This window comes from Lampetra planeri, chromosome 44 (genome assembly GCF_965212315.1).
Source record: "Lampetra planeri chromosome 44, kcLamPlan1.2.h2, whole genome shotgun sequence".
NCBI lineage: Eukaryota > Metazoa > Chordata > Hyperoartia > Petromyzontiformes > Petromyzontidae > Lampetra > Lampetra planeri.
The window spans coordinates 4,352,965-4,368,949 of record NC_136150.1 but is presented as its reverse complement, the minus strand read 5'-3'; the positions used below and the strand labels follow the sequence as shown (position 1 = coordinate 4,368,949).

The following is a 15,985-nucleotide window of genomic DNA, read 5'->3' as shown; positions in this document are numbered from 1 at the left end:
TGCGCGCGAAAGACTAGATTCGTGCAACCTTATCAGGACACAGTACACACATTTTAAGCACATCTTACTTTGCGGAGTGTCTGATAATCCAAATAATATGTAAACACTTCCGAGGGCATACGCATGTTCGAAAGCGTAACAACTCATGGATATGCATGATTTTTATCTCTTGTTTTTGTTAGGTTGTTATTTTTATGCATGTTGAAATTCTTTCGCGCCAACCGTGCTCACACAGCTCCTTTTACTTTTTATATAAACACCAGGGTGGTTTCACACAGGCTTCAATTCAAATCTCCCTCCCAACTTCCTCCTCTCACCCCCCACCCAAACATTTTCCACATCTTTGGGCCCACTCACTTCAAATATATCCCACACAGCCCTTTCCCCTTCCGTCCCCATAGCCACCTTCTCCGTTATCTGTGGCCCCACTCCCTCTGATCAATCACCACGCAGATCCATCTCGTTATTTCTGCATTTTACCCCCCCCCACTCTCACTCGATCTATCCTCCCCACAGCCCCTCCCCAGTCCCCAAAGCTCCTGTCTTTTTAAATCCTTTATATCAAGTTCACTTGCTTGCGCGCTTACGACCGTGCAAATCTTTCGGTCGTTTTTTAACCTACTTCCCGTGATCCAATCGAGCTGACATTTTGCACACAGACTCGTTGTGCGTGACAATTTATTTACGTGAAAAAAATTTTTCCCTAAATTTTACACTTTTTAGGAAAAAATAAATTATATTTAATTACCAATTGCTTAATGGTGGCAGGCAATCATCTGACCCATAGGTGGCAGCCATCTCAAGCCAGAGGACGAGAGGACTCTAGCCACCACGCATATAAAGTATTTATAGTGAAAAACTTAGTTTTACGGGTTAATTTTTTGGAAATCATACGCGTATTTCCCATTGAGTAAAGCCCATTTAAGCTAAGAAGCTCTTTATCAAGGGCTACTCGGCAGGCAGGCAACATCAAAGCACTCCACAATTATAGATTTAAAAAAATAACTTAATAAACCCAATCATATTGTCAAATTACATTTGCGCTTAAACCTCGGCGGTTTAAACAAGAGAGTCAGAACCCAAACATTTCAACCACTGCGTCCTCCACGAATGGAATTTGAAAAACTCACCTCGATGGAGCTGTAGAGGTGGCGCGAGAAGCTGTACTCAATGAGCAGCGCGGTGAAGTTGAGCGTGGAGAGCAGCAGCGCCTTCAGCTGCTTGTTGCCCGGCTGGTCGCACACCAGCAGCCACGACGTGGCCTCCACCGTGCCGCACGCCTCCGCCAGGATCCCGTCGAAGCGGTCCAGGAGGTCCACCCAGTGGTACAGCTCGCACTGCACAACGCCCGAGGGTTGCGATTACCACGGTTACAGCGTCGTCATGGCGACGCTCGAGCCCGTATTTAAGGAACGCGGCGATAATTCGCCCCCCCCCCACTCCCAAGCCATCGCGAAAAGTCGATGGTCTTCCTTTAGGGGCGGCGGTTCAATTCGACCGTTTCATTTTCCCCTTAATCGGGGTGCGTGTTTTTTGTGAACTTCTCAACATTCGTATAATAACAATAATACTTTTAAAAAGTGCCAGTTTTTAGTATTGGGGACCCCTAATGGCAGCTTGTCTGTTGACCTAATACTGTGAAAGCGACTGTGAAAGTGACGGCTGCAATGTAGTAGGAGTTATTAAAAGACTGAACACGTGTATCTATGAGACTGGTGGCAAAAAACACGTAGAGGATTTGAATTAAAATGCCATTTTTCTCCTCGTGATTCGACCCGTGTACGGCGAGAGTAGCAATCCATTTGAAATCAATTAATGTGCCCATTATATACATATTCTCTTCAGTCCATGAAACACAGCAGGAGCTTGTGCCACCTTTATTTGCCAAGGGTTTGACCGTTAGCAATTCAATTCAATACGGGCATTAAAAGTTGATTAACATGTAATAACATTTTCACAGTGGTTATCAAAGCCAACGATTACGTGAATGTCATCATCAGTCATTGTCAATCCACTGTTGGATGAAGGGAGTCATTTTTTTAAATACAAGTTTCCCCACATTAGGTGCTACCAGCAAGCTCGATATGTAGTGTGGTCCATTGACTGGGAAAAACTCTTGCTGAGCATCAAATCGTTTGTCACGAAGACATCCTTGAGTTATTTAGCATTTTCCTTGGTTAAAATTTTACTCAATGGCCAATCATCCAAAGCAGGACCCCCCCAACCTAAAAAACAGTCTTGAGACTCGGAGGATTTGACAAATGACATGAATATTGTGAAATGGAGAAACTCACGAGTGCCTGGGGAAAACACCCATGCATATGAGTGGGCAGCACTCGTGTATATAACACTTCAGACAAGTCAGCAGTCTACTTCCTGTACTCCATACCCCCCTTGATCTCGAGGATGCATCTGAAAACTCACGAAATCATTTTCGATACTATTTCATCTCACCGTCTTTGACCAAATTAGCATGATATTTTAATGATTAATGTGGAAGAAACCCCATGTGCATGCGACGCCCACAGATGGGCGTCGCATGCACATGCCGCGATCATCCCTAACTTAATAATAAATCTCGCCCAGCGTTGCTGTTTTGCTTTTTGGTACCATTTATTTTTAATGCACGGTATCTTGTCCTGCGAGCGATCGATAACACATGGAGAGGGGTGGTAGTGGGGGGGCAGACGGCGGGGGAAGGCCTGCACCAGGTATCACTTTCAAAATACACTCGCAGTTCAACCCAATGTCTCAAGTTACGTCCCGATTGCACGGGTAAACAGAGTGCTGAAAGGACATTATGACGGCACTAAATAAAATATTCATCTTACAGTTAATGATTAAATAATTGGAGCTACTAGCGATGACGAAATGTGCAATTAGTTTTGCAACCATCAGTTGCTAACTCTGGATCACAGCAATGGTAATTATCAACGAGTGTTTTATTGGGTTGTGAAGTGGTGGAGTTTTTTTTACGATTCGGCAGAACTGGCCAAGAATCCGGAGCACGCTCGTGCATCACAAAGGGATGAGGATTCTGTATCGACGGCTTGTGGGGGAGACGGGGGGGGGCTGGTGGGTTTCAGACGCCGTTGAACAAAAAAATCTACAAACTGCTGTGATGGAAGCGTGCACTGTGCACCAATTTAAATACATCCAAGTAGCACACGGCTGGTAACCCTGCACTCTGGAGAAATTTGTGAAACTCCCAAACTTGCCAGGCTGTGAAGTTCCCAATATATTGCGGTACAGCTTTTGGGGTTTGTAAAGCAATCTGTGATGAAGAGTGTTGAGTGTTATCACCCCTCTACGAGTGGAGGGTTTCTCTCTGGGTACACCAGATTCCTCTCACGTGTGAAAAACACTTGTTAGAAAAGGGGATTCAGAATCTAGAAGGGATTCAGAATCTTTATTTATACTACAGGAATCCGATGAGCTATAAAGTAGAGGCGGATCAGAAAGTTACCACAACAAACAATACGAAAAGATGATAGGAATACGAAGTAGTCATACCTCGGTAGACGACCGCTTTGGAATACGTCGAATTTGGTATATGTCGTGTTTTGACGAGAGAGAAATGTCTTGGGATACGACGGGCTTACTAGAACTTGTATGGGTCGGGGATGAGTCACCGCGTACCCGCGTAGACCCCGTTCACGACTCCTTCCCTTCCTCACCACCATCCTCGTAGGCTATCAACTCCTCTCAGCAAGGTAAAGTGATGTTAAATTGTATTTTTTATTAAAATTTATTGTAATTTATTTATGCATTTATTTTAATTAATGTATGCATTTTAGTAATAAGTAGTGTCTAAATTATTTTATACAACCCCATTAATGTATAATATGCCACAAAAAATGTCATTTCTTATACTCTGGAACGGATTATTTCCTTTCCCTTTATTTCTTATGGGGAAAATTCGTTTGGTCTACGTCATTTTCGGTATAAGTTTTACCTTCTGGAACGAATTAACGACGTATACCGAGGTACCACTGCATAAGAGGAAATGTAAGCACATCACAAAAACATATCCATGTTAATTTTACCAGGTAAAGCCCACTGAGCTATTAGCTTCTTGTTCAGAAGCGACTTTGCCACAAATGGTCAGACATCCCGATGCAACATGCTACACAAATTCTTGGAGACCCAGTGAGGCCTTTACAGAGGCAGCTGAATTACATTACATCTTACTGTGCATATTCTCAACCGACTACGGGGACCTCGCGTCCATCAGCAAGCAATCGAAACAATGCAGCCACTGTTATCGGTGACGCAAAAAGATTTCTTACAACCGTGGATTTCTTGGGGAAGACCGGGGGGGGGGGGGATAGTTACATTTAATATCTAGCTCCAACAAAAGACCTTTTTGTGGTGAGGTTCGAGGGAGGGCAGGCACCAAATCGAGTCTGTCACACAAGATCTCATCTCACCAATCCTCAAATCCCTCCCGCCGCCTCCCAACTCAATACAGAATCAATTATTGGATATGCCTCCGTGTTTACTTTCCAATACCTCACGGAAACACCCAGTTAACCTCTTCCAAGCCGACGGAGAACGCTTCTTTCTCCACTGCTGTCACGACCGTGTCTTGGAAGAAGAACAATAATAATAGTACTACCCTATAATTTCACAGACAAGCCAAAGTGTCGCGACTTTATCAGAAGGATCCTTCGATAAGAATGTGGACAAACACATTTAGGGTGGTAGGTAACCATTGTACCCCAACAAAACGCCGACATATCCATTGCTGTCCTGCAATCTTCCAACCCCAGTTCGATTTCCCACCCTGCAGTGGTCATCCGCACGGCGTCTTTTGGCTAACCATCGAACAAAGACGGTCCCTGCATCGCGCGCTTTCAGATGATCTTCTGCAGCAGAGCCCCAGGAAGCCACTGGAGCTATGCACTTTTAAATCTAGATTTAAAACGCATATCACTAGAAATACTTTTTGTGTTTAGTTTGTTGTACTTCCCCCGCACCTCCGATTCGCAAGGTTTTCTACGTACGGTGCGAAAGAATTTCAACATACAGTAAAGCCTTGGATTGCGAGTAACTTGGTCTGCGAGTGTTTTTGCAAGAAAAGCTAATTTTTTTTATAAATATTAATTTGATAAACGAGCGAGGTCTTGCAATACGAGTAGTACGTGTATACGCTTTGTCTGCCGAGCGTTACGTGATCACAACTGATATTCGAGTGTTTTGATATACGAGTGCTTTGGATTACAAACACGTTTCCGGGACGAATTATGCTCGCAATCCAAGGTTTTACTGTACATCACTAGCGACTTCCAGGTTCAAGACTTGACACGTTTCTCCTTTGCCCTTGACCAATGATTTCACCCTCCGAACTCCATCCCAATCACCAGTCACCTCCTTCCTCCAATTGTCTCAACTACTCCACGCACGACATTTAGAGGATAACAAGCCCATGGTACGTCGTGCAAGGAAGAAGTGAATCCTGGACAAAGATGAGTGGCAAGTAGCAAGTACACAGTGCCCGTCTCAAAACAGTCTCAGCACAACAATTCCCACGCCCGTAGGGAATTGCAAATGTAATTACTACGATTGGCGCAATATAACTGAATACTAATTGTAAATGTGGGTTTATTCTCCAACATACCAGTGTGCTGAAGTAGTAACTACTTGGCACGTTTTGATTACAAGACAAACCTTACTAATTGGCTGTCTTAGGTGGTGGGTTAATGAGAAATTTATAATTATGCGATCTAGCCCAAAAATAAACCCCTTTATTATGAATACTGTTTGCAAAAGCCTACGTGTTCAACAATACTAGACAATTTTAAATTTCACAATATGACGATTAATGTGGATCTTATAGCGCAATATATGTCGCAGTATAGGCATTTCACAGCAACCCTAGTAATGCGTAGGAATATTCATGGTGGTGCATATAAAAAAAAACAAATACAGCAGTGTGTCTGTACCTTTCCAAAGTTCCATGTCTTGATTTTCTGCAGCTCCTGCAGCAGCTGCTTGTCTCCACATGCCTTCAGCTTCTCAATGAGGGCCCGGCAGTCTGTCGGCTGTGGGGGGGGGGGGCACATGGCACCGTCGTTAGGCAAGATTCATCATCAGCTGGTCCCGTGGCAGTGGCGCGGCATTACCAGCGAAACATCCGCCCACTTGCGAATCGCTCCACGTTAAGACGGCGGAACAGATTTCTCGCATGTCGAGGCATATCCTTTCAGCATTGGTTGTTGCTTTGGGCAAACCCATGGTTTTTTGGGCAAGCCTGTGATCAATTTGGCCAGATTTCTTTTGGATGGCAACACAACTTACACCTTCGACTCAAGTGTCCTTCAAAATTGGAAATTTCCATTTTTGCGAGTGATGTGACTTGGCAGGAAAGATATCACCACTGCAAATTGTGCGACTCGCAATTGATGGCTACAGTTCCTTCAAATAATGTTGATATCTCTCATACTCTTGACGATAAACAACTCGGCTCAGCTCACTTTAACCGGTCGAGATGCTAGCGACACCGCACGTCTCTTTTGCAATGTTGGCCTGAGAAAACAAAGTGACGAGAACCAAAATTGCAAAAGTGCCTCTGCGTTGGCTACGAAACGAGCAAGACGCAAGCAAATCCAACGTTTCCATCGATTAGCACCGTCATCAGCACCTCTGGCGAACGTTTCAAACGGGCTTCAGCTTTGATCGATCAAACTCCTGCGGGCTGGTTCCGCGAGGACGGATGGTACCCACTCCGACACGTGGCCGATAACAGGTGCGAGCGTACAAGCGGCAACATTGCTCGGAACCCATTTCGTACTTTTGCTGTTTTGCGACAGGAGCATGCTGGCTGACAGAGTTGTGTTTATGGTAAATGAAGCTCTCTCTGCGAGGGGGGGGGGGAGTGATCGCCTCGCTGTTATGATGCAGTAGCAAGAAATGTCAGATTTTATTGCCTTGGACAATCTCTCCCCCCTTCGCCTGCAAATTGCCATTTAAATTATACACATCGGAGTAAATACCGCGGCCGCCAACGGCAAGTTCAACAGTTACCGGGATTCAAACGTATTTAATATGATCAAGACAATTATGTTTTTTTACGGTAAAAGGCAATTCCTTCCCAGGTCACGTTAACAGGCAAATACAAAAGCCGCGCTGCAAACGATGGAAACCATTCAGGAATAAAACCTTGAGCACGAGTTACTGGTATTTGTCCACCTCTCAAAACACCATCTCGCGCGCACACTTTGGTTTATTCATTCCTGCTCTTGCGAAGGTTAGTAATAAACCGGTTTCTCATAGTGGTCTACAATATCTATCAGACGCCATTCGCCCAACTGTAGGCAAAAAATACAAGAGAGCGGGGCGTTTATGTAGCATATCTCCCAAGGGGCCGGCAATGCAGCGCGGGCGCGACACGCCATGCAGCGTGGCGCTCTCACCGATAGTTTACCATGTAAATGGGCCCTTAAACGGCCCGGCGATCCATCGCGAGAAAACAGAGAGCTAGCAATCGGCGGCACGGCGGATTTATCGTACAGTGCCGGCACCGCCATATTAACAGCCGGTGTGCAGAGCCTGAAACTGCCGAGCACAAGTATGCCACACCAGCCCGCACATGGCAAGCACAGGCCGAATGAAATAACCTCATCAATAACCCTACCACATTCATCACCATCGCTGCCTTACAACAGAAAAAAATATATACACAATAGGCTATATAGAAATAGAGGGCAGGGAGATTGGATAACTTGATGGAAGCGGATTGCACTCCACAATGTGGGGCCCTGAGAAAACTGGGAGGTTTTAATAAAGTTAATCAGTTGAATCGATGCAAGAGCAGTGTCAACCAAATGCTTGTTAAGTAACAAAAAATATAGAAGGGTTTGGGACAGCACAGACCACTTATGGCTCCAGAGTGGTGGTGCAGCGAAAAAAAAAAACCCCGACTGAGAGGACGACCACATGTGAGATGGGGCTGTTGAATCGGCTCGCTGTACTGGGTGCTACATGGATTGTTGCATCGCAGGTCTGCGAGAGATGGCGATGCACAGCAGTGGACTGATCATGGTTCACGATAATAACAATCTTTATTTACAGGGCGCCTTTCATACCACTAAATTCAAGGCCACTTTATACATGTTAAAATAAACATTTCCAAAGAAAACTGTTGTAAAAACTCATAAAATTATATGCAAGGAAAACTTAACGCGGTAAAATAATCATGAGATGCCAGAATACAATCAGAAGGCTCAATTATAGAATTAGATTTTCCGACTCGTTTACCGCAACATTTAAACATATAAAGCGCTACTGCAAAACTCTATCAAAGGAAAGAGGCGCACTTATGCAAGGCCCTTCATTACGCTTTACACATTACTATGTTACTGGACGTCCGGACCGTGGGTCCACACACGCCACTCTCGCCGCACGAACGATACATTAAACACAAGCAGCGGGAGTTGAGAAGGCTTGCCGCAAATATTTTAATCCGATGTTATTTTTACGGTCGTGGCTCAACAACACAAGAGAATGTATTTCTCAGGTTTGCTTTACTGCTGACGTGCCTATGCATGACATCGCCCTATTAACGCAATAGCTGTTTAAGGGAAATATATGTTACACATCGACTCGAGTACGATTGGGAAAACGAGCACCTTGTTGTTTACAATCTTTGACAGAGCAAAACAAAATCTGCCACACTGCATTGGCGGTGGGTGCGCACAAGCAGAAAAATAACGCAAACTCACATTGGTCAAGAATGCTGCCCCAATAGGGAAAAATTATATAACAGGCGAAATGTCAGGAAATGGTCCTTCTCTGCTGTATAAAAGATTAACGTCGCTATTACACAACAATCTGACCACTTGCTTCATCTGGGTGTTGTGTTATTGTGAGAGAGCACAGCAGGATGCGTGGGGTCGACGTGCCCCCAACCCCACATGCCACGAGTAACCCATTGCGAAAACATTCACCGTGGAAACGTAGAGAAGGCCGAGATTGCCTTCCCTTTTAGTTACAAACATATCATTAACTACGCAACAATTAACCACCCGCCCAACCACGGTTCAACAATCTCTACCAAAAGTCAGCGCCAGCATTGTATTGTCGTCTCTGTATTGTTTGTCGTTTGTCATTCGATGAGCCTAGATGTAAGGTTTGCATATAATCTGCATAAATTGTAGTCGACTCTTAAGCAAACATTTCAATGCAACGATTTGAATCGATGGACAGTCACGTGTCCACTTCAACACGAGAACACTTGGGAAATAATCTCTCAATCGCCAACTTCATTCCCATTTCTGCTTCATTCATTATTTTCTCCTGCTGCCCGTTGATCGATTATGTTCTCTACAAACTGCCGCAGTGACCCGACAACTCCATAGCCAAGCGCTTCATTTATCCGCACTGCGATCCAACGAGGGTTGTTAATTGCCATTTTTTGCGTTATTGATAATTGCACACAAAAATCTATCATAAATGTGGTGCCTAGCGAGCACCCCGCCAGCCGATGCCTTACGATGGGCTGCCGCAGATCAATCACAAATGCAGTGTGTGATTTGAACGTTCACGCGGGGTGCCAATCACTTTCATCATTCCTAAGATGGATTCCGATACTTTTTCAATTGACAAGAGATTCCCAAAGCGATAATCAAAGGATCAATTAATATACTTATCTAGTTGTCACACACCTCACTCACTCTCTCCCTGTATCCGGTAATGCAAACACAGCACCCAGGTGTCAAAGGTGTCGCAACCACACGGGTGCCACAAGCCGGCGTCGGGCCAGACTCACCGCTTCTGTGGGCGTCTTCTTCAGCTTGGTCCGATCCACCTTCATTTTTCTTTCCTCTTTTCTCTCGTTAGTTTGGACGATCCAACTCTTTTTTTAACAATTCTGCAATGCAAACAGAAAAAAACCAACAGCAGAGTTTAAGATAATGGGATTTTAAATTACCCACGACCCTCCAGTGGGCTTAGCTCAATCGGCGCAGGTAAATCTACCATTTAAACGCTGTTACTATCGCGAACTCGACACGGTCGTGTGCACAGGCATTCATTGCAGTGCTCGATTCAACGAATACATTACATTTAATGTAAATGTGCAGTTGTTAATATCTTAGTTAAACATGGGTGCGTAAGTTTAGCGTTTGTGTTAATCTAACGAGGGTTTACATTTTCAGCCTGTGTGGACAGCAACAATGCTTAAATTTTAAAGAATGCGAACAGTTCATGCACAGTTCTTCCCCTTTCAATCTACTGCTGGATGAGGTCCAACCCAAGTGGGTCACAGAGGTTATTGGACCATACTTTAGCACGTCCCATTAATTGGTTTCATTTCACATGATACAAGCCAACGCACCGAGTGGTACTTTGTCAAATATATTGACGAAAGGTGCTGCCTTGGAAGTGGTGCACAAGCACCAATAAGAACTCAACATTTTTCGTGAACAAAACTGCCGAACAAGAAAGTAAAATAAATAAGCTAACTCTACGGCAGTGGCCCGTCTTCAGTGCAATCACCGAGCCCATTTAGTTGAAACATTTGCCTATGAATGTTTCTATTGTTAGGCGATGTTAATGACGAATGTGGGGAGTATTCTCAATTAAAATGTCCTATCACTCGGGCCACGACGCAAAACAGGAGCCGACTCACTTTGCTCAGCATGCACAATTAACATCGGCACGTGGACTATTCATTATGTAAAAACAGACAATACTTCATCAGCACGGCGACAAACCCATTGATAAAATATCAACACGTCGTGCCGTGACACAAACGCTTCCATTAAAAAAAATTTACACTTTAACGAGGGCGGCAAGTGACTACTGTCAACAGTGGCTGGCTTCAGGCCCAATCAAACCAAGGGCACACACACAGTCAAGAATGTTGATGCCATTTTGAAAACAGCTCATCCAGCAGTGCTGGTGTGAATGATTAGACTGAGCCAATGTTCCACCATTGACTACGCCAGGTGAGGCTAGCGAACAAGCAACGCTCTAGTCGTTACAAATGGCACAAGGTAGGGCAACATCCAGAAGCAAATGTAAAGTGTATATGTGTTGTGTACACGTGGCTTCAATCAACTGCACAAGCAGATATACATTTTTACAAATACACGCATTAAGCAAAGGCAGTCTCGATGTGTACTTCTAATCCTGCCAAGCTTTTCAGTTTTGGTTAACAGGCCAAATTTGCTTATTTTATCAAAACACAAGGCTAAAGGAGGTTACGTTTACAGCAGGGAGATAACCCTGGCCATACAAAGCCCGTTAAACAATAAAATGGGTTATGGCTATTTCGATACAATTGTGGTTATTGCATAAGACACCTTAGTTTATGTTTTCCCCTGAATGAAACATAACGTGTTTCTCATACAACTAGCTACTAATGTTAATTCTGACAAGCACGTGGCTAAACCATGACAGATTCATGGCTGTAACCCAAGTCCAGACCATGACATCGGCTCAACTGTAATAGGGCTTTAGGTGGGCCTATGCCTCTTCCTAACCCAAACACCAGCAGAACACAAATCTAAAACAACATAACATGCATAAATGTAGCCCTAGCTTTTAAAAATATTTATAAAGGCTAAACAGTCATGTTACGTCTGGAAATGTCACTGAATGGTATTAGCAAAACACAAGGCCAAACTGCATTAGGACTATAGCGAGGTCTTACCCTAACAACACAACACAAGCCTAAACCAACGCAAGAGACAAATGTAGTCTGAGACCATGACAGCACATTAGGCCAATTTGGTTTGGCCTAATAATGCCTTGGTCTGACACTGGCGATGTTTATCAGCTCAAGACAAGGCGAAACTGGGTCAAGGCCACGAAAGGGACTAACACCATCACCAGCAAAACACGTGCCTAAACCAAAATGTGAGTCACAGATGCATCCAGAAACTATGAAAACAGCACAAAGCTCGGCTAAACAGAGCTTGCGTTATGCCTGAACCTGCCACTGACAGTGACACCAAACGCGAGGCTAAGACTGGGAAAAACCCTTACATCAGCACAACACAAGGGTATACCAATGTAATGTGTTTTTTGCACATGACGATGAAAAACAGCTACGGTTATGTTTGCCTGGATCTACCACTTACATCAGCTCAAATAGAGGCTCAACTTGGTTTCATAGTTTATGCTTATGGCTGGGCCTCATCACAAGAGTATAGCAACAAAGCTAACCAATGTACAGTATTGGTATGACTACGTATAGGCTTAGCCAAGACCATATCAACCATCTGACACAAGGCTAAACTTAACAATGTTTTTACCCGAGTGTGTTTGGAGTTTGGGCTATGGCTGGGCCTGACCATCACTATAACACGAGCACAACACAAATATCAAACCAATGTAGTGTCACGGATGGAAGCCTAAACAAGCCCAAGACGAAACTAACTGAATGTGTTTACATGTGTCTAACCATATCAGCCAAACACGACGTTGTTAATGGTTTATGGTATGGGGCTATGGTTGGGCCTAGTCCTGACATAAACACAGGGCCAACAAAGGCCTATCCGAATGAGGAATAATAATCCTAACACTAGCCCCGATGACGAATACAGCCTAATAATAAACAGTGCTATGGTTATACCCGATTATGACATCAACCCAAAACAAAGTGTATGCGGTTCACGGCTTTGGTTGGGGCCTGGTCCTGACACCATAACACAAACCCAGTGAAAATACGAACCAAATTATGAATCGTGGCCTAAACACCTGCTACGAAGATGATGAAAATAGTCAAATAACGAGTGCGATGGTTACACCGCATAAACCTATACCTGACCGATTACATCACCGCAGCACTCGGGCTTTGGTGAGGCCTTAGTCCTAAACCCGAGCACAATAGGCTCCCCCCCGTACGTCAGACCAATGCCGCAACTTTAACCTCAAATGTGAAATTAGCACAACAATGAGCGGGTGGCTGTGGCTATTATATACCTGGATGCAGCGGACACTAACATCTACTTAACACACGAGGCTCATTGATCTGGTTTATGGTCGTAGGGTGACGGCTGGGCCTTGGTGCTATCACCGTAACACAATCTCAACAAAGGCCTAACCGAATGGCGAATAGCCGTACAACAAAAAAAAACATCTCCGATGGCAAATATAGCACGAGACTAACCAGTTACTAATATCCGTGTAAGACTAACCGATGATGACATTATCTCAACACGAAGCTAAACTCGATTGGAGGCGGCGGGGCCTGTGGGTCCGTCACGAACCTCCCCGTCACCGGCTCAGGCGGAGTAAAAAGGCGCCGAAAGTCTCCGGGGTGGCAGGAAGGGCAGCGCGGCTAATTAACTCGTTAATTAAACGAAGCAGCTCCTGTGCATCTAATTAAAGGGGAGACGCCACTGAGAACTCGACAACGACGTGAATCCGGGTGGTGGTGGTGTACGAGTGTAGGCCTCGTCATCAGCGCTTAAACCCATCACAAGCGACAAACACAAAAAGTTTAAAAAGACGTGACCGCTTAAAGCGTGCGTAGTTGTATTATAAAACGTGCAACAAACCCCCGCACCACCAGTATCACCACCACCCAAGTATAAACGTTAAACTACTTGGGATAAATCTCCGAAAGAAATTAAACGCCGCTCGGCGTCACTACCGAGGTCAGCGGCGGCGGCGGCAAAGCACCCGAACCGCGCGATTCGTGCGATCAGCTAAAGCCGGCGGCAGAAACGCCGCACGAGGGTTGCTAAACACCCCTAAACATCAACACCAGCACGGCGGTGCATGCCGTGCACTTTATAAAAAATATTTGTAAGAAAAAAAGGGTAATATTTTAGAATGAGAATGCTAACCGGGTTAATTTACTAAGCGCGGGGGGGGGGGGGAAAGCCTCGGCCTAGCCTAGCGGCCTCTACCGCCCCCAGCGCCCCCCAGGCCGCCTCAAGACGCCCACCTCGACCCCCCCCCGTCCACGACCTCGCACCTCAACGCCGCCTCCAATCCCACACAAACCATTCAACCAAACAACAACAAACCACAGCGGTACAAAAAAAAACCCTCTCCCCACACACACACACAAACCGAATGTAGACGTGAAATAAACACCGCGAGAAGCAATTCAACGTCGGCGCGGCGGAGCGAGGGCCGCGCGCGAAAAATGGCGTCGGCCACGGGGGGAGGAGGAGGAGGACCCCGACCCGGAGAGACAAAACGAATCTCCCCCCACCCCCTTAGCGAGCGAGACACAGAGACCCCCCCTCGATTATTCAGTGGGGGGCTTGATTATCTCTCGAGAGAGGTTCCTGTAAAAGCAATGTGTAAGTCGCACTAGCATGGAGGGAGGGGGGGAGCCGTGGTTGGTGGTGGTGGTGGAGCCGCAACTCGCCTGGACGCGCGCGGTCGCCGCCATGTTTCCCCGCGTTAACACGCGCGGGGTGCCCGGATTGGAGGCGGTGGTGCCAGGGCAGAGGTAGAAAAAACCTCCTACGGGTGGGTGCGTGGGGGGGGGGCACCCCTTGTCAATGCTGCAGTAGCCAATCGGGTTCGAGATTGTGTGGGGGGGAGGAGGGTGGTAAGGGGAGGGGCGAGTTCGCTGTTAACAGCGATGTCATGAATCCGCGACAGAACGAATTATGTATTATGTTAATGTTTTATATTATGCTAATGGGTATGTTATGCTAATGTTGTATATTATGTTAATGTACTATATTGTAATAATTGATGTATGTGAAGTTGATGGTTTTTATTATGTTATTGGTTTATATTATATTAATTATTTTATTTTGATTTAAAGCTTTAATGACTGCAGGGATTCATATTCTTGGTTCTTTCGGTAAAGTCACGTAGAAGGGAAATAATAAAATAATAAAATTATAAAACAATAAAATTCTCACGACGTGACTTTACTGAAAGAACAAAGAATATAATTGTTTGCTGTTATGTTAATGGTTAATATCATGTTAATGGTTTATATTATGCTAAACATTTAAGTGCATCATATATACTACCTTGTTTGCCCATCCTAGGACGGAAGCTGTAATATTTACGAAAAAAATTTACCAGAGTATAATTGTATCTTGTGTAAATTTAATGGCAGCGAATCTTGTACAAAGTATGTCATCAAACACCTCGCTGCATTTCACTGTAGCACTGTATTTAACTGACCTTCAATTTGTTCAAATGCACTGCTCTGATACTGTATTTTCTTCTGCTTTCGCTCGTTGGGGTTGAAATAAATTTGAATGAGATATAATATCAGAAAAAGCACAGAGAAATTTCTATTTTATCATAATTTAGAAGCATAAATTAGACTTACCTTTTGTTTCAAGTACTGAAGAAATAAAAAAATAGGCACCAAATTCACTTTGTTGCTGCGTATAATTATTTATTTGATTCACTTACAATAAAGAAACGTCAAATTTAAAGCAAATTAGCGTAAAAAAATATTTTCGCTCGACCCTCTGCGTTCGTGTAAAAATCCACCCGCTTATGAATATTAATGACGGGGGGGGGGGGCGCATGTGGAGTGACGTCACACGCGGGACACACACACAGCCTTTGTACACGCCTTCTTTTAACTCACTCTGTCTGTTGTCGTTGTTGTATCCTCAAATCTTGTAACTCAATTTTAACCTACTTCCCAATGTGGTATCGACTGCAAACTTGGTATACTTATGTCATACTGATGACAATACTATATTCCATCATAAGAAATAAAAAAAAATCTATACAGTATTTTTAAACATCATTTTTTATGTATTATGTTTAGGCTTGGGTCTAATTGTCCACGGTCAACTGACGTTGGCTGTAATTGGCCAAGGTCCCTTACGTTGTGGCAAGCTTCGGGGCCACTTCCTGGAGTCGTGGAGTTCTGCCATTACTAGTACATTTCATAAAAGCGTGCTTAAAAAAACGTTTTTTTAAAAATATTACTTATTTGGCTCGTGATATTAGTTGCTGCGTTGATTTCTCTATTAGCTTTACTTTCCATAAAGAAAGGTCAAAATAAAAGCTAATTTGCGTAAACAAATTTTCGTTT

The 15,985-nt window shown here is 44.4% G+C and overlaps 1 protein-coding gene across 1 annotated transcript in view; it reads right to left on the bottom strand.

Moving 5' to 3' along the window:
• Positions 1 to 14,431, bottom strand: part of HUWE1 (HECT, UBA and WWE domain containing E3 ubiquitin protein ligase 1) — a 96,057-nt gene extending 81,626 nt beyond the window's left edge. Inside the window, exons 1-4 of the mRNA XM_078614470.1 lie at positions 14,333 to 14,431; positions 9,770 to 9,871; positions 5,946 to 6,044; positions 1,131 to 1,337 (exon numbers count right to left, since the gene is read on the bottom strand). Coding sequence (XP_078470596.1) covers positions 1,131 to 1,337; positions 5,946 to 6,044; positions 9,770 to 9,814 — 351 coding nt within the window. The 5' untranslated portion in view covers positions 9,815 to 9,871; positions 14,333 to 14,431. The remainder of the gene's footprint in view (positions 1 to 1,130; positions 1,338 to 5,945; positions 6,045 to 9,769; positions 9,872 to 14,332) is intronic.
• Between the last annotated feature and the right edge of the window lie 1,554 nt (positions 14,432 to 15,985).